This window comes from Cavia porcellus, unplaced genomic scaffold, assembly GCF_034190915.1.
Source record: "Cavia porcellus strain 051 isolate PalLab524CR breed Dunkin Hartley unplaced genomic scaffold, mCavPor4.1 scaffold_10, whole genome shotgun sequence".
Lineage (NCBI taxonomy): Eukaryota > Metazoa > Chordata > Mammalia > Rodentia > Caviidae > Cavia > Cavia porcellus.
Window position 1 is genome coordinate 69545518 of NW_026947493.1, and position 18806 is coordinate 69564323.

General features: G+C 45.9%; 1 protein-coding gene across 2 annotated transcripts in view; it reads left to right on the forward strand.

The window, feature by feature from the left end:
- Positions 1–18806, forward strand: part of Ptdss1 (phosphatidylserine synthase 1) — a 61051-nt gene that overhangs the window by 32302 nt on the left and 9943 nt on the right. For both annotated transcript variants that reach the window (XM_063257590.1, XM_063257589.1), the window contains exons 5-9: positions 2626–2784; positions 4235–4386; positions 6003–6144; positions 7267–7379; positions 10049–10114. In XM_063257590.1, the coding sequence (XP_063113660.1) occupies positions 2626–2784; positions 4235–4386; positions 6003–6144; positions 7267–7379; positions 10049–10114 (632 nt within the window). The remainder of the gene's footprint in view (positions 1–2625; positions 2785–4234; positions 4387–6002; positions 6145–7266; positions 7380–10048; positions 10115–18806) is intronic.

Sequence of the window (18806 nt, forward strand, 5' to 3'; positions counted from 1 at the left end):
TGAAGGTGTCTAGAAGAGCCGAGTGCAGGCTGGCAACAAACGGGTGAGTGGAGCTTGCCAGGCAAAGCAGGGAGCGTCCAAGGCTGCAGACCAGGGATAGCCAGGATGGGACAGAGCTGCGTGTGCAGGGCTGAGGAATACAGGGAGCAAGCTGAGGTGGTGCCTGAGGCTGGGAGACTGCTAGGGCCAAGCCTGTTATGCTCAAGCGTGGATGTTATTCTATATGTAATAGAAGGCCATAGAAGGTTTGTAACCAAGGAGTTACATGGCCTGCGTTTAGGGAGTCAGTACCTTTATCTGCAGTTCGGTTTGGAGCAGGAAGTGCTTGGAAATTCAGCATATTTATATAAAAGCTGAGCAGAGCAGATGGCTTTAGACCTTGCTACCTAAGCTTCAGGGTAGCCCCCATTCCAGATTTAGGCAGATTTAATGCCCCTGGCCCATCAGATGTCTACTAGCTTCTGTCGCAAGGTAGGCCTGTCCATGTGAAGGATCCTGTGCTGAGAGTAAAGCCCTTTCTCCCCCAAGGTCACCAGTTCCTCAGAGGAGAATGAGAGAACCAAAGCTGCAGGCCTGCGGTGCCCAGTAGTTGAGGTCCTTCCCTGCCAGGAAGGATGACTTAATAACCACCCTCCTCCCCCAGCACACCCATCCATACCCATGCACATGCATGCTAAGATACACACACACGTTGGTGATCTGAATGATGACTTTCAAGACAGCTTTGTTTGTCATGAGGAAATTACAGAAAGCAAAGGCACTTACGGTCTTAAGCTGAAGGAGAGTGCCAGGTATTTCCTGTAGCATCTACTTCCTGTTCTGCAATGCACCCAGCCACCCCCTGGCTGCTTTTCAGTCGGGGGCCACCCTGGCTTTGACCTCAGTTAAAGCCTTGGTCTCCATGCCTGTCCCTGCATGGGGCTTCCCAGCTGTGTGTGGAACAGCTGGCCCTCTGTCTCGATGGGTTTAGATTTCCCGAACTCAACCACATATTTGGGGGAAAGAAAATTCTGACTGTCTGAAAGTGGCAGACTGTTTTCTTGTCAATTATTCCCTAAACAATTATACCCTAAAGTCATTTACATAGAGGTTGCTTGTTGTCGGGTATTATCTAAAATGTCTAAAATGTCTAAAAATGATTTAAAGTCTGTGGGAGACTATAGGTTATGTATAGAGTCAACATTATTTGGTATAAGGACTTGAGCATCCTAGGATTTTAGCATCCTCAGGATATCCTGGAACCAGACTCCCAGAGACCAAGCGACAGCTGTAGACTGCAGTGCCCCTGGCCTTCCCAGGACCAGGATCTTAGGAGGTTCTGGGGGTGATTAGTTAACAAGCTGGCTCACTGATAATTCTAATGCTTCTGTATGCAGTTGGCTCTGTGATTTTTTTGAGGGAGTTACCAGGAATTGAACTCAGCACCTCAGGTTGGCAGGCAGGGACTGCACAGCTGAGCTAAATCCCCTGCCCCATCTGTGTGATCTTTTTTTTTTTTTAAGTGCCGTCCTATAATTGAAGCTTAGAAGTACGGAGGCCTCCACCTGTGATTAAAAGTCACCTATTGCAAACAGACTTGCCCCTTCCCTTTCTCGCCCTCAGCAGCAGCCTGTCCCAGGGTAAAGGAAGGGTGGAGAGGTTGAGGAACTTGGTTCTGGTGGGCAACGTAATCCGTACATCACCCCGTCAGCCCCAGGGCATTTCCTGCCAGCCCGGGAGCCCTTGGGAAAGTCCTTGCTGTTCCGGAAGCTGGGAGCAGACTTTCCCTGTCCTCCAGGACAAATCCTGACTGATTGATCCCTTTGGAGTTTTGTCTTCCTTTCTCCACATTTCCCACTTAGACCTTATAATATATTTGACGGGAATTTTTCCATTTAGCTTATCATAGATCGATAACTTTCCAACTCTTACTACTTCATGTCCGATTAGTTTGGGGAGAAAAAGGATATGACAGGTAGAGATAGCTGAGAAATGTTATATTATCACATGGCCGTAACTACTTTGCTTAAATAAAGAAGTCTCAAAACAAAAAGATACTAAAAATGGAGCTCAGATTCGTAAGTAGTTTAGAATTTTTTGGCATTTAAATGATGTATCATCTGATATACTTTTGGATATGAGCCTTTTTTGCATTTCTGAAGTCAAGTTATTCATCTCTTTTCTAGGATAATCATTGAAGGCTTAATGTTTTCCTTAAGCTCCCACTTAACTGCACCCCTACAGTTTTGATATGTGATATTTTTATCATCCCTGGTACTCATTTTTTAAACTTTAAAAAAAGTTTATGATTTCCTATGTAACGCATGATTTATAGGTTTCTAAACGTATTTAGATTATGTAATTTATGTTTCTGTAACTGACTTTTAATTCATGTTTCCAATTCTGCTCTCTGCAGGTGACTTTGCTTTTCATTTTAACCCAGTGTTTGCAACCCAGAGCAAGGAAGTTCTCTTCTAAAGACCTTAATACTTGTCCAGTTACTCTAAAAATCTTGTTTGAAAAGCTTTTAAAATTGAACACAGCACGTCGTCTGTCAGGGTCACATTTGTTCATTTGCAGTCTGAATCCTGGGAGTGTGTTGGTTTCTAGGGTCCGTTAGTAAAGTGCCCTTTTCCCGTGAAATAGGAGTACGCCGTGAACTGCCACGTGATCACCTGGGAGAGGATCATCAGCCACTTCGACATATTTGCCTTCGGGCACTTCTGGGGCTGGGCCATGAAGGCCCTGTTGATCCGCAGCTATGGTCTGTGCTGGACGATCAGTATTACTTGGGAGTTGACCGAGGTAAGATGGGGCCGGGGGCCTCCAGGACTACGTGGTATGCACATCTTACGCATCGGAAGAGTAGAGTGGTCAGGTTGTGGTCTGTTCCTCAATCTTGGGTTCAAAACTGTTTATACTGACACGTGGGAATATTCTATACCCTTGTGTAAAACACAAAACTCTGCTCATGTGTTTATTCCAGTATGCTGTATTCCCAAATCTTACAGTGAAACAGATAAAAAGTAAACTAAAAAGGAGACACAGTTAAATCACAACTGAGACAAATAAATGATACTGAGGAGATCCACTTAGAAAAATAAATAGATTGGCTTTGCCACGCAGTCTGAGAGATGTAGAGTTAGCTATCCAGCCCTTCCAAGGGTATCAAAGGATGTCACTGAAGAACGGTTTTGCAGCAGAGTGCTGTATCTCAGTGATCAAAAGTTTGCCTCAAGTATTCTCTTAAAGACTTAGCAAAATGTAACATAGAGAACTAATTCATGCTTGTGCAGGCATAGACTGCACCTGATCATTCTTCAAGAGCAGAATTTGGCCACATCCACAGTCTTACTTCGCAGGGCCAGGTGGACCCTCACACAGTCCAGCTTGTGCTCGGGACACAGCTGCTGCGTCCTCTGTGTTGGACAAAGCAGTTTCCGTTCCACCCTGTTCTTTCTGGAGCATCCTCATTTCACCTTGTCTCGGGAAATCAGCCATTCCTGTCCCTGCTGTGCCCGCTCCACAGTGTCTCCCTTCTAGACTGCTACTCCAGTGGTCCCCAGAATAGATCCACTTTGTCCCCACACGACTCCATTTATGTCACCGTGATAACACTTGCCTCAGTCTCCCTTACTCTTTGATTCTGGTTGTGTGGCTACACATCTGAGTCTTCCCAGCCGCGGGTCTCTCCCTGCCGTGCACATCGTGGCTGCCTGATGAGAAGAGGTTCACTGCTGTGACTCCAGTAGGATGAGATGGCCTTTTCAGCTGTCATTTTTCTGGGTCACATCACCCAGAGCTAACGCTTAGCTTTCACAGTTTATTCACTGAGTTACCTACAAATCCATGGAATACTTGTGAGGTGGGCAGTTTAAATTCTTAGGCTGATGATTTTGAGGATTACTGAGCATTACCTTGTTGGCAGGTGTGGACACTTCGCTTGTTTTCCCTCCTAGATCCTTGTGTCTCATTGGCCAAGGTAGTGCCTTGGTAATATAGTCTGGAAAAGGTGCTGTTGTGTCAGTAAAACCCAGAGTTATAAAAAGAAGGGCTATTTGCATAAAACCATTTGCCAACTTTCAGCAGTATAAACACAAGAATCAGATTGCAGGCTGTGGTATTCTTCGTTGATGCATTAGGAAAAAATAAAAAAATTTTCTGGAGTGGTGTGCTGTGATTATAAAAGGAAGTGTGTCTTTCTGCGTGACACCCCAGTTCTGTCACCATCCCAGTCATGGTCTGTGCTCTGCAGCTTTTCTTCATGCATCTCTTGCCCAACTTCGCTGAGTGCTGGTGGGACCAAGTCATCCTGGACATCCTGCTCTGCAATGGCGGCGGCATCTGGCTGGGCATGGTTGTCTGCCGGTTTTTGGAGATGAGGACCTACCACTGGGCAAGCTTCAAGTAAGTCCTCTTCTCGAGCACTGGCCTTTTTATTTTTTATTAGTGATAGGATCTTGCTATGTAGTCCAGGCTGACCTTGAACTCACTGTGCAGCTCCAGGTAGCCTCAAACTCATGGTGATCCTCCCGCCTCAGCCTCCCAAGTGCTAGCATCACAGGCATGCACCACCATACTAAACCTTGAGTATAGTCTTTGATGATAAGGAATAAATTTCACATTAGCAACTGAAACTCAAATGATTATAAATCTAATTTTAACCGTTCATCCAGAGAATCCTGAATCATTTACGATTTTCTTTTTTTCACTTTGTATATGCAGAGTCCTAACACCCCATCAACCACCCTTTTTTTCTTTCTTTTTTAAATTAATTAATTACTTGTGTATTTATTTTTGGTGGTATTGGGGAGTGAATTCAGGGCCTTCACACTGGACTATATCCCTACCCGCACTTTTTTTCTTTTGCAGTAGGATCTTACAAAGTTGCTGGATTCAAACTTGTGATCCTCCTGCCTCAGCTGCCCAAAGTACTGAAATTACAGACCTCTAATCTAGTTCCCAGTAGAGCCTTTGTTTCCAAACAGAGCCTCCAGAGCCTAGCATTTAATTCACTTCTTAACAGCCTTCTGGTCTTTTGCTCCAACAAGATTTGTTAGCGATTTTTACTTAAGCATTCTAAGGCTTTTCTAGCTGGTATCTCCCAGCCTGTTCAAACTACTTCTGAAAATTCAATTCCAAAGGCTCTCAGACCACGAGGTTGGTTCCAGACACAGCAGTGACTCCACTTCTCTGGAACCAAAATCAGTATTACTCAGTCTGTATTAGCCATTGCCCATCCCAGCACCCACAACTTATAGGCGGAGAGGTTTATTTCAGTTCAGTTTCAGTGGGTGCAGTCCATGGTCACCTGGCTGAAAGGCAGAAACTGCGTAGCAGAACAGTGTGGCAGAGGAAAGCTGTTCACCAGCTAATGGCCAGGAAGTAGAGAAAGGAGAACAGGGGAAGAATACAGCCTTCCAGGTCACAGCCCAGGACCTGCCTCTTCCATCCCACCTCTGAATGTGAGATAGCCCTGAACCCTGACAACCCACTTGGGAGACAGACACAGTGGGAAGAGTGTACTTGCTGACGTGTGTGTTCTTCCTGGGCGGACTCCAGGTTGTTGTCTCTAATGCCTCTCTAGTTTTTTGTCACTAGCTCCCAAGTTGAATCCCCCCCGGCTCAGCAACACCAAGGTGCAGCGCTGGGCAGCGCCCTTCGCGTGGGATTTCCCCATCCTGTGTCCCTCCGTCACCTGCCTCTTCAGAACCCAGGCCTTTGTTCAAAACTAAGCAAATGGAAAGGAATCTGAGCATTTGCAACAAAATTGATGGAGATTTTTTTTCATGGTTTTTTCGTTTGTTTGTTTTGAGAGACTGTCTCACTTTGTAATGCAGGCTGCCCTTGAATTCACTGTGTAGCCCCGCCTGACGGACTCACCACGATCCTCCTGCCTCAACATCCTGAGTGCTTCAGTTACACACATGACCACCACGCCAGCTTTTCTCATGTTTTTTGTTCATTTGTCCCTTCCTTTCTTACCCTTTTGGATTTTCACTGGAGCCATTCTCTTTTTACAGGGACATTCATACCACCACCGGGAAGATCAAACGGGCCGTGCTGCAGTTCACCCCTGCTAGCTGGACCTACGTCAGATGGTTTGACCCCAAATCTTCTTTTCAGAGAGTGGCTGGGATCTACCTTTTCATGATCATCTGGCAGGTATTTGCATATGCCTATGACTAGGGAAAATCAAAAGCAGAAACCTTCCAGGAATTTAGAATTAGTGTTAGCTTTTTAGCAGTTTAGAAGATAAGAGACTTTTCAGCTGACTGACAGAATAATTAAATAGGGCACGCTTACTATACTTAAATCTTGTTTTGTCATGAAGATATTTGAAAAAGGGGAAGAATCTTTCAGTTACAAATTAGGCACAGATTAGATTCCCTGAAAAAGACCATGTGTAGCATCCATTGCTAAGTGGATTAGGCATTGGGTTGCTTTTACGTTCACCATTCAGTCTCAAGTCTAAAGGAACAAATAAGAAGGCTTGGCTTTAGTGGATTTAGGAACCAGTCCCCAGTGGGTAGCAAAGGACAACTATAAAAACAGGACTGTAAAGAGATTGGGCTGATTGAATTTGAGGAGAGAGAGTGTGGTTCTTCTGGAAGCCCTCAGCCACATTGTGCAGGGCTTACCTTTCCCGTGGCTGTGAGCACTGTCCCTGAAGTTAGTGCCACAGGATAATGATAACCCTTTGTCTAATTGAAACACACCATGTGATGTGTTCCGCAAGCATCGTGACCTTTCCGTAGCGCCTGCCTCTTGGTAGAGAGGTGGAACTGGGCTCCGAGCAGAACGCAGCCACGTCAGGGCTGCAGTCTTGTGCTGCTACCAGGCATTCCCTTTGGTGCCAGTCTCAGTGCAGCACGCCGCTGCCTCTGGGTGAACTTCCAATCCACCCCTCATGCACGGCTTGAGGAGCTGCCTTCCACTGCAGGCTCCACAGCATCCACGTGCTGCGTCCTGCTCCACACTTTCCTGAGTCTCCCAGTGAGTCACACATGAACCCTGTGACAATCACATGAAGCAGGAAACATGACAGATGGCTGGTGCCTTGAGCTCTCGTGTGTCCCTCCCACCCCAGCTCCTCTCCTGGGTCCTCGGTTGGTCAGCACTTCATGAGGTTCTGCGTGTTAGTATTTTGAATAGCAACTCCTGGGAGACCTCTCATACTTTCTGAAAAGGCCCAGAACGTAACTGATGATTTCTGGCTATCGACTCTCTGTGAGGGATACCAGCTTGTGGTGTACCAGGAGACTGATCTCTTCTCTTTCCTTTCAGTTGACTGAATTGAACACCTTCTTCCTGAAGCATATCTTTGTGTTCCAAGCCAGTCATCCATTAAGTTGGTGTAGGATTCTCTTCATTGGGTGCATCACGGCTCCCACAGTGAGGTAACTGTGGCTATCATTTGAAGATGCTAACCTGGTCTGTCTCTTGCATCAACTAGATTTTTCATGAAAAGGTCTTTCCAGAGTATGAAGTAAATGTTTTGCTCTCAGACCTCAGTACATTTTCTGGGGGCCTTAAAACAGAAAATATTGAATAATCAGTGCCACACCAAACTATTCATTATTTCAGATCTTTTCAGAGTCTTGTAACCACTTGTCTTTTTTTTGTCCTCTTATGGCTTGTTAAAAAATATTAGTAGCAGTGACACTGAGGTTTCTTAAAATGAGATTATTGGAAAGCACAGTGGAATCAAAATCGTAAATGACATTATTTTCAGAACAAGGCCTCATTAGCGTTTTTAGATCCCATTAAGCGATTGTCCTCCTTCAGTCCTCCAGCTGGGTGCGTGGTGTGGGTGTCTGTATTCCTAGTGGGCCCAAAGGGAGATGTCACTCACCAACTGTCCCTCACAGACAGTGACACATTAGAGTTAAAAGCCAAACCTTTTCATGTGTTTCACTCTTCCTATTTAGAAGCGGCATTTGGATTTAATAACTTACAGAGTAGTGGCCTTGATCAATAGCCACACCAAAGATCTTCAGAAACATAAATGTAAACTAAGCATTTAACGCTGTTGGGTTTTCAGAAATGGTAGGGTGACTGGGGTCATCATTTTTATTATGTACACATGCAATCCAAGTTGGGGGGTTCATTTCCCAGCCAACATCTCTTCTTAACACTCCCACCCCCCAGAGAAACTGTACCCACATCTGGAATTGAACAAACCAAGTAAAACATGTCTGAGACCTGTGGAATTAAAGCCAGTGTCCACTTCTCTTTTTTATTCTGAACCAAACAGGACAGTGACAGTGTCCCTTTGTAACTTGGTAGGCTCATGGCCCGCTGAAGTTCTAGTCTCATAAATGTTGTCTCTCCTGGATGGTTTGGATCCCTGCACTCCCCCACTTGGGACAATTTAGTTAGAGACTTCACAATTACTTTTGGGAAGGTTAGGAGTAGTTCTTATGTAAAGTTAGGAACAGTCAGCAAAGTCAGTAAGGGGAGAAAGAAATCTCTTCCTATAAAGCAGAATAGCACGTTACAACTGATTTGCTGTGAAACTCCACTACTGTTAACATTCCAAAATAAAACCTAGAGACTTAAAAATTCAAAGTTTTGTACTTTTGAGAGCATCTCAAAACTTTTTCCAAACCACAGTTACCATTTACTTCTTTTAAAATGAACAGACAAACCACTTTCTGTGCCCCATCACTGCCTGCTGTAGTTCTCATCCAAGCAGTGCTGGAGCGGACTGTGGAGCAGCCCTCTACCTACTTAGCAGAGGTGGAGGCCGCCCATGAGAGGCAGCTCTGTCGGCTTCCCGACGGATCACCGCATTGGACTGTAGGCTCTGCTTGGAGAAGACATGGAGGGGACATTGTCTTTTAATTTGGTAATATAAGATCCAATAGAAGGGGCATGTTGCAAGTAGAAGAATGCTTCCGAACTGCTGAAAGCAATTGGGTAATAGATGTTGAGTGAGAAGAAAACCTACACCCTTCACAGCGGAATTCACTAGGCGGTATTTCAAAATAAGCTTTAGGTATCGGCAGTTTAATGCCCAGGTGGTTTTTTTTCCCACTCATCCTTGTATTTTAGCTTAGTTCATTACACATGTGTGTTGTACATGTTCACGTGCCTTGTGGGGAAGTGGGCGTGCATAACGCATCTTAATTCCTTTTTCATCCCCCTTCCTTCCCCACCACCCCACTTAATGCGAAATTGGGTGTGCATGTTTTGTATGCTTTTTATTGTAACTTTCATTGGACCCTTCAGAGAGTCTGTGACCCCAAAACGATGATGAGCTGATTCAGACACTGCTCCGACGGGGTGGATTGGGGTGGATTGTGTTTCACGGCTGCTTGTGAGACTCCACATCACACAGTACTATTGGGCAGCCACTTAGTACGCATGGCTGCTAAGCGTGTAGCCAGTCTACCCTGAAATGCACCGGAGGAGCCAAGGACTACCATGTCTCACAGAGTTAGTGCTCCCTGGTAACCTTCTAATGTCAGTTTAAGTATTGGTTTGAGTAATGTGTCTTTCTACGACGAATTTTTGTGTCCTCTTGATATGGAGAAATGGAAAATTTAAAGGGCATCTGCAGCTCACAGTCAAGTGCTCATAGTTCAGTTGTATTTCAACATTTAGAAGCCCTGGCATCCAGTGGTAGTGAGGTGCAGCCAGGGTTCCAGTCCAGTTTTCCAGGGCCAAAATATTTCCAGTTTTCGGCCAGCTGTAATTAGAAGCCTTCGTCCTGAGAGTGCCAGAGGGGACTGTGAGTGAGCCGCAGAGCTGCCCCTCTGGGATCCTCCTCACTGCCTCGGCTCTGGTTGTCGGGGTCTCACTAAGCTAAGACCACCTTTGCCGACAGCATGGTTGCCCAAAGTGGTGCTCCCCTCCCTCCAGCCCACCCGAGTTTTGAGTCTGTCACAGGAGTGTTTGACTTGGCCCTCACTTCTGCTTTCTTGAGTGGAACTGCACCAGGCAGCTGGAGTGTGTGAAGAAAGGCAGGACACTTTCCTCTGTCAAAGTGACTTCCCGATGCGTTGATTTACTGGTCTTTCAGAAGCTCTCTGTGAATGCTAACTTCGCCAACTTTGTTTTTCAGACAGTACTATGCTTACCTCACCGACACACAGTGCAAGCGCGTGGGGACGCAGTGCTGGGTGTTTGGGTGAGTATCTCACTGTGGAGGTTTCAAAGCCACTGGAGCCCCTGAGTGTCTCCAGGTGTTTCTTCCCGTGTGTCCAGTGCCTTTCGGAGTAATCCCCAACGAAGGCCGGTGAAGTGGGACTCACTTTGTTGGCTTGCAAGTGAATCCAACTTATACTTCTCCCAGAATGGAACATTTGTAAGTCAGGGACTTACTGGATATCACTCACTTTTAACATTTTCTTCCCTGATTTAACTTAAGGTGGAGAAACACAAATACAGAGGGTGCAGAAGATGCTCTCTTAAAATGAGAGGTTTAGGAAGTCAACAAAGAGAGATCTGGTTGGTTGTATGTTATAATTAGAAAATGGCTGGGTTGCATGTCCTCTGAATGCATATTATTTAACTGATGTGGGATCGTGGACTTTCTAGTTTAACATCTCTCCAATACCCTTATTTAATGTGTTCCCCTGCTTCAGTATTTCAGGCTAGTTATCTTCCTGAGCATCAAACAATGTACCATCTATTTAGTAAAGAAAGTTTCAGAAGCATCCATCAAATCTGTATCAGAAGTTTGGTCCCTGATGTAGTATAAATTTAAGATCTCATCTAGGTTCTAAATTGAGTGTGACAGTATAAAAACAATTTCAAGAAAACCCTTAATAGAAAAGAAATGGCCAAAGAAGTCACCTCTTCAGAGATAATGGGAAAAAGTTGCATTCTTTCAAAACATTTTTCTTTGTGTGTGCATGTGTGAGTCTCTGGGACCCAATACCTGACACCCACAGTTTAAAGATGTTTAATCCAGCTCACAGGTTCAGAGGGTACAGGCCACACTCACCTGGTTCCAAGGCAGGAACATCCGTGATAGAAGGGCAAGGTGGCACAAAGCTGCCTAGTTCACGGTGGTCAGGCAGCAGAGCAGGGAATAGCATCAGAATGGAAGGAGCCAATACCATGTGTACCCAAGATGACACCTCTGTGACCCACGCAGAAACCCCCAGGAGTGTGGGCAGCTCACAGACCCATCAAGTTGACACAGGCTTAACTGTCAGGCATATTACTTACAATTTTAAAGGATAAAAAAAAGTTGTACTTGTGTTAGATTTAGGCAGGTCCCTCCCACTCACTGGAGACAAAGGACCCTCTCATTTGTTCCCCCTAAAAATCTGTGGGACAAGCCGATTTCCTACCCTAGAGGCTGCAGCTTTAAGCATGATAAGGTGGATTAGGTGTCCTTTGTTTATTGATGCATGGTAAGAGGGAGAATTCATACATCTTTGAGGTTTCTAATGGGCTGGGCCACTAGTGAGGTGTCCTAGAAGGATGGCCAGATGTCTTGTGTAAGGCAGGAGTCATCTCCAGCTGCTGAGTTCTGCTCTGTCCGTTACATGATTCTTCCACATGCATTTTTCCTTTGTGTTTAAACGTCCCTGGCAAGGACTCATCCTGCAGAGCTTTACTGTGGAGGGCGAGGAGATAAGGGTCAGAGAGAGGAGTAGCGGTGGGACAGAGCTGCTCCTAAGGGGGTAGCTGCTGCCGTGGTGGGAGGAACATCACAGGCGAGCGGAACTAGAGTGGCAGACAGCTCCATGTGTCCCTGCGAATCAAGACCTTCTAGAACAGTGACCTCAAGATTAATGAATCTTGGGAGAACCAGCAGGCCCTGCTGACAGAGAACAAATCCCCCTTCATGAATCACATGGGGACTAGCATGTGTGTGTGATCTCTGGCCAGGGCCACCCTCTTGAGCAGTCAAATGTGCCAGCCACCTGGGGAAGGTACGATGGCAGCCAGACTCTTCAGCCTCTTCCCGTTGTGTCTCCCCATCTCTCATCTGCCCCATCCCTCCTTTCCTATCAAAGCTGCTGATTTCCTTTAAGTGGCAGCAGCTTAAGGGAAGCTTTTACTATGCTAGGGGTGGCCCTAGGCTTAGCCAAGGGTGGCCATAGGAGAGCAGTTGAAGGGTCCTGTATATAGTGACAGTTTGTCTTCTGAGAGCGGGGAGGAGGCCAGACAGGGCCAGCTGCTAGAGGATTGGTTCCCACCACTCCACCTCTGTTTCTCCTGATGGAGCACTTTCTCTTCTAAAAATATTACACCCACAAATGTTTGTATGAATTACTTATTTAACTAACTATGGATTTAACCATGTCCATAGTTGCGATGCAGGTCTGAGCCATTAAACCTCTCATACTAAGTGGCCAGGCTGGGCTACAACTTACAGTCCTCCTGCCTCAGCCTCCCAGATGACAGGCATGTGTCACCAGTGTAGCATTTTTGTGTTTAACACACTGCGTCCAGCTGGGAAATAGAAAGCCTACCAGAGAGAAAGCAGGATTGTGGAGTTAGCCCGTCTGTTGGGAACCTGTTACACCCCTCAGCTCAGTGAGAGCTGGGGAGAACAGGTCCCCTAGACACAACTCCATATTTGTCTTTTTCCCCTTGATTATAATTGTCCAGGCCTCAAAAAGAGGGTGTTAGACCTTGTAACAGAGAACTGTTTTGTCACCTAACTCTGGAAGGTGACTCAGATAGAGGGACAAGTCATGGCCTCAGGGAAAGGGCGCGGCCTTCTGGGAGGACTGATCCCACCGGCTGTCAGAGCTGCCCGCCCCAGCGACCATGCCACCCTCTGCTCTGCCTTTGGCTCCGAGCCCTGGCGCAGCCTTGCCTGCCAGGTCACCACGAGCCTACAGCGCTGTGCTCACACTTGAGCAGGTTCCAGCAGTGCCCTTGTGCAGCACCTTGCGAGTGACCCTTCCTCTTCAGATCATTTGCCCTGTCTCTCTTCTTTCTGCTGCTTTCTAGTCCCTGGCTCCACCACACCCCCATGACATCTCAAAGCCTCTGCCAGTGTCACCCAGACTTTGAGCAGCCAATTCCCTTCCCTCTAGTGACATCCTGACCCATCCTCCAATAGATATATAAACTCTGGGCAGCACCAGGGGGCTCTGCTGCCTCCCTCCAGCTCCAGGGTGCCCTGGAAGTCGGGAGCACAGCTCTCACTGCCTCCAAAAGGTGCCGCAGCTTCAGGGACGCTGCCCAGCTCCCTGTGTATCACGGGGGGTTGGACTTCATGGGCGCACACCCCAGTTCCGCTTTTGGAGACCGGCTCTTGCCTGGCTGGAAAGTGGCTCCCCCACCTGTTACACAGACTTTGAGGGACACTGAGACTCAGACAGGCAGCACTGTGGCCATGGCATTGCCGTAGCTTCCTCGGAACTCAGAGGCAGGCTTTGCTCCCAAACTGAACGCCATTCCTTTGCTGCTCAGGGTTGGCTGTGCACCTTGCTGTCATACGACTTTCGGGGTGCGGTTCCCATCATGCCCCTGCCTGCTGTCTTGGTCTGCTTGCTGAGGAGCTCCTCACCCTTGGCTCTGTTTGAAGCGTCGTTTTTCTACCCTGTGGAGTTGGCTACAAAGAAAGGTGGAGTGAGAGCGTGCAGGTCAGCTGACCGTGCAGGTCAGGGTCTCCAGTGCCCGGTGAGCAGCTCCTCAGGCAGCCCAGCATTTCTTTACCTTTAACCCTTGCTCACTGACATAAGGGACGGTGGCATCAAAGTGAGAGGGGTGCTGGCTGCCCTCACCAGATGAGTTTGGCCACGTCAGCAACCCGGGAAAAACTGCAGATTTTTAAATTTGAGCTGAGTAGTGTGTCATAGCACATGTGGTGGGTGCTGGACAGGTTCTCAGGTAGCAGGTCTGGTGCAGCCTCCCCTGTGCCAGGCCTTGGACCCCACTTGGGCCCAGCTGCCCTCGGTCAGTACCCCCTCTAGTGGCTGATAGAGCTGGTTGGTGGCTGGTGGGCTCCCTAGGACTGTTGGGTTTCAGTGCACCCAATTCCTACAGCTTCTGTCCACTGCAGTGGCTCCTGTCCAGTGGCCTCCATTCTCTCTCACCTTCTCACAGCAGTGTTCAGCTCAGAAGGCACCTGTGTACATGTAAATCCTGTTGTGAAACCTAAGCACCAAACCCTCTACAGTTCTCCCTCAGAGTACAAGCCAAGCCCTGGGGTGGCCCTCTAGACCCAGATTCAACTCCAGCTCAGCCTCCTCCTCCTCATTCCTGACCCCATCCACCCGTAGCTGGCTCCCTCACCTCCTGATCTTGCTCAACTGTCACCTCTCCCCTGAGCTCTGTCCACATGTGTGGGCCACAGCCAAGCTGAGACTCTTCATCACCAAGCAGCAGGCCAGAGCCTAAGGTTGCTGACTCAAACTTTTTAGAGGAGACTTCAGGTTGTGAGGTCAGTTGAGTAAGTCCTGATCAGGGGTTTAAAATAGAATAGAAGCATACCAGAGCAGAGTCTCAAAGGACAAAGTTAACAGTCTAGTTAAAGATCTTAATTGGCTTTATCAATTCTGGAATCAGACAACGTTTCGCTTTATAGAACAGAATTTAAGTGTTCCACTGAGTTAAGCAGAGGTTGGTTTTACAGACAGAAAAGGGCAGAAGAAATCTTAGAAGAGAAAGTGACTTGGTCATTTTAAAGTTGCTTTCCTTGTCAGTCTGGGACAGGGGCGGAGTCATAGAAAAATGTCTGATTGGTTGACATCTGGTTGCCTTTGTGTAAGAGGAGGCAGAGGACGCTCATCCTTATGTCACCTGAGTCTGGCCTGTTGGAGAAATTTCGCTGTTATCTAATGCTAATTTCTCAAGTCACAAGAACAGCCTGGCAGTAGATGTGGGACTTTGCATGAGTGACTCCATTTTGATGTGTAACCAGATTTCTTGGGGCCAGAGATCAAAGCTTAGTAAAAACAATGGCCTCCCATAAGTTGTATTCAATAAAAGATAGAAATTGTTTTGTGAAGGTGTTGTTTCATAGGAGTTGTGTGTATATACTGGGACACTGTGGAAACTGTGGCCCTTGGCAGTTCTAATCTACTGGTCACTGATCCTTTTGTTTTGTTTTGTTTTGTTTTGTCTTGTCTTGTCTTGTTTTTTGAAGACAAGGTTTCACTGTGTAATTCAAGCTGGCCTTGAACTTGCTTATGTAGCCCAGGCTGGCTTTGAACTCATGGCGATCCTTCTGCCTCAGCCTCTCAAATGCTGGGATTACAAGCATGCAGCACCATGCATGGTCACTGTGCTTTCTGAAAAGTAACCCAAATCTAGCTGAATGTCTAGAAATCTTTCCTAATAAACTCAGGACATTCCGCTCAGCCTAAGGGTAGATAGCCAGGCCGTGTCCTACACTCAGGACACCATCATGAGGATTCTTCAGGACTTCTGGCCAGAGGGAGTTCCCATCACTGCATGCTTAAGTCACAGAGTCTAAAGGCCAGCTGGAGTCCGACTACCGTGTGCATCCTTCAGCTAAAACAATGCTTTCTCACACATGACAGGCTTTGTTGTAAAACAAAGGCACAGTGGTCTTTAAAGATTCAAGCCGTCTATTTTTAAACCTTGCTTAGTTGGGGATAGTGGAAAAGGTAGTTGCAAGTCTCAAAAACAGACTTCTGGTAGTTTTCCCATTTTATGAGAGCAGCTCCAGTTCCAGGCAGGCAGTTGTTCAGAGCCAGCCACACGTCTAGTGATGGCAGTGGCTCTTGTGTCTGCCAGGGAACACACACACCTTCTAGGGCCCACTCACCTTGTAGAGAACTCCTATGTGAGCCTGCCAGCCCGTCTGTCCAGGTTCTGTCTCAAGCAAGAACACTTAACAGTGGAATCATCTGAAATCTATACTTCAGCTAACTCAATAATCCTTATCCCAGCCATTCTTACCTTCAACCCCTGAACCTTAACAAAGGCGGCGTGTTTTAATTAAAGGCGAAAACATGAAGGTAGGGATGTTAGCATTTTTGCATTTAGCAAAACTGCTTACAGAAGAAAGATAAAAATTTACATTGTCAGTAAAAAAACAAAGGATGGACCAGGAGGCTGCTGCTTGTGGGCAGCCAGCGTGGGAAAGGCAGCAGATCTGTCTCCATCTGCTGGCCTCCGCCACCAGAAAGCTTGCTTTCTTTGGGCAGCCATCACCCATCAGGAGAATCAGACAAACATACTCCTGTGTGCCTGCCACCATCACAGGAGTCCCAGTGCAGACACACAGGCTGAGAGAAGCAGCCCCACCTCCATCTGGAAGGCCCGGTGTAGTTGCATGGGTCTGGAGAAGCCCAATCCACACCCTGCTACCTCCCTGTAAACCTGGGGTCAGAGGAACCCAGGTGTCTGTCCCATTCCCCTATACTACGGAGAGGCTGGCAAAGTGAAAAGGGCCTAGGACCCCACAACCAGCTTGTTGGGAGGAACCCAGGAGAATGTCAAGACAGAGGAGCAAATGGGAATCTCAGACCTCTAGTCCACAGAGAACAAGTCTGGGAGATACAGTCATGGAAGAAAATGGAAGTCGTCACACATCTGAAACCTCTGAGAGGACAGCAACTGAAGTAAGGAAACAGCTTCATGAGATTGTAAAAGCAGTCAAATCAGAAATAATGTCTCAGGTAAAAGAAATCACAAGCATAATAAAAGAACTGCTCAGCATATCTAAAGAAGACAGATTAAAAAGGAGGACGAGCATAGGAAAATGATAGAAACCTTGAATGAACAATGTAGAAAGGAATTGTAATGCATGAAACAGATTCAAAAAGATATCCAGAAAATTAAAAAGTGGCAAAACCACTTGGAAGAGACTGGAGATAGACTTTCAGACCTTGAAGACAGGATTGCAGCTAGGGATCATGAAAGATCTCTGAAAAACAAGGAATCATGAAATCATACAATGGCTGCAAGACAATGCAAAAAAAAAAAATGTAAGAGTGATAAGTATCAATGAAGAAGCAGGGGTCAACACAAATGAAATTAAAACGCTATTTACAGAAGTAACAGCAGAAAACTTGCCAAACAGGAAAAGGATCTGGTATGCAGGTAAGTGAGGCATATAAACTCCAACTAGCCATCACCAAAGTAAATCTACACCCAGACATATAATAATCAAGATCCTAGAAATTCAGCACAAGAACAGAATATTAAAAGGTGTTGGAGAAAAGAAACAGATTACCTTATTATAAAGGAAAACCAGTCAGAATCACAGCAGACTTATCAACACAAACGATCAAGTCAGGAATTTGGAGTGAACTTTTTAAATCCTAAAAGAAAACAACTTCCAAACCAGATTGATGTACTCTGCAAAACTATCAAAATTGATGGAAAAATAAGATACTTACATGGTAAGGAACAACTGAAGGAATTCATGACCACCAAACTAACCCTACAGAGAGTGCTAAAAGATATTCTAGAGAGAGAGAGAGATGACCGTGGTTAGAGGAAAGCAGAGGAGGATCGCCAAACAGGCAATTGAGTGAAGGGGAAAAGTGGAGGGCCAACAGCAGGAGGATCGCATGGCAGAGACAAACCCATGTGTGCTGGTTGTAACCATGACTGTAGATGGCCTCAGGTCAGCAGTAAGCACAGAGTGGATCAAGAAACAAGATCCATCAACATCTTGTATATAAGAAACATTTAACTCAAAATAGACTGAAAATCAAAGGAGAGAAAACAGTTGTTTCATGTGACAGGAGACCAGAAAAAAAGCCAGGGTAACTTGCCCAGCAACCACAGGATAGATAAGAAACAGCATTTTCATACAGTGGAAAGCTACCCAGCTATAAAGTAGAATAGTCTCAAGGCTCTTGTAGGTAAATGGATGCAACTGGAGATATCATGTTCATGGGCAAAAAGAGTGAACCTTAGCATAGAGAACAGGAGTTAATGGGACTCAAAAGCACAGTAGATTCTGTCAAAGTGATAAGGGAGAAGCGCCTGGGAGGGGAAGGTGGTAACTACTGTTAGTTTCTTATTGTCTTGAGCTCTTGTATTCACAATTTTGTTAGGTTTATGTTTTGTCAGATTTACTGTGTCTGATGATACGGGCAGCTATTTGGAACATAAAGGGATATATTACAGTAATCATGGTTGGTTTTGTATTATACCGTTATTGAAGTCTTACAACACTTTCATTTGTTTAATTGGTTTTATTCTGTTTTGTTTGATTTTATTATGTGTGATGGTAGGAACGGCTATTTTGAAGAAAACAAGACATGGTAGCCATTGCTGATTTCCTATCATATTGTTCTGAAGTCTTGTCATGGTTTTGTTCTTTTGATTGGTTCTATCCTGTTGTGTTTTATTTGATTTTATTACATGTGATGGTATGGACAACTTTTTCGAGGAAAATGTGATATTATAGCAGCCATTGTTCATTTCCTGTTATCTGGATTTGAAGTCCTGTAGTGCTTTCATTCTTTTGATTGGGTTTTATACTATTTTGTTTATGTTTGATATTGTTATGTGTGAAGGTATGGACAACTACTTCAAAGACAACAAGAGACCTGGTAGCCACTATGGATATCCTGTTGTCTTGTTTTGATGTCCTGTGTTGCTTGCATTGTTCTGTTCTGATTTTCTTTGTTCTGTTCTGTTTCATTTCATTTTGTTTTGTTTTATTCTCTTTTAAATTAAAAAAAGAGTGTTTAAGCTGGACATACTGGCACATGCCTGTGATCCTAGCACTCCGGAAGGTACAGTCAGAAAGATCCCAAGTTCAAGCCTAGTGCTAGGCCCTATCTCAAAATAAGAAAAACAGCTAGGGGTGTTGACCAGAAGCCCCAGCAGCTAGAGTGTGTGGTGACCCAAGCAGTGAGTCACCTCGTGAAGGCAGTGGCTCCCTGCGCCTCACAGTGCCCTGCCGTGCACCTGAGGGT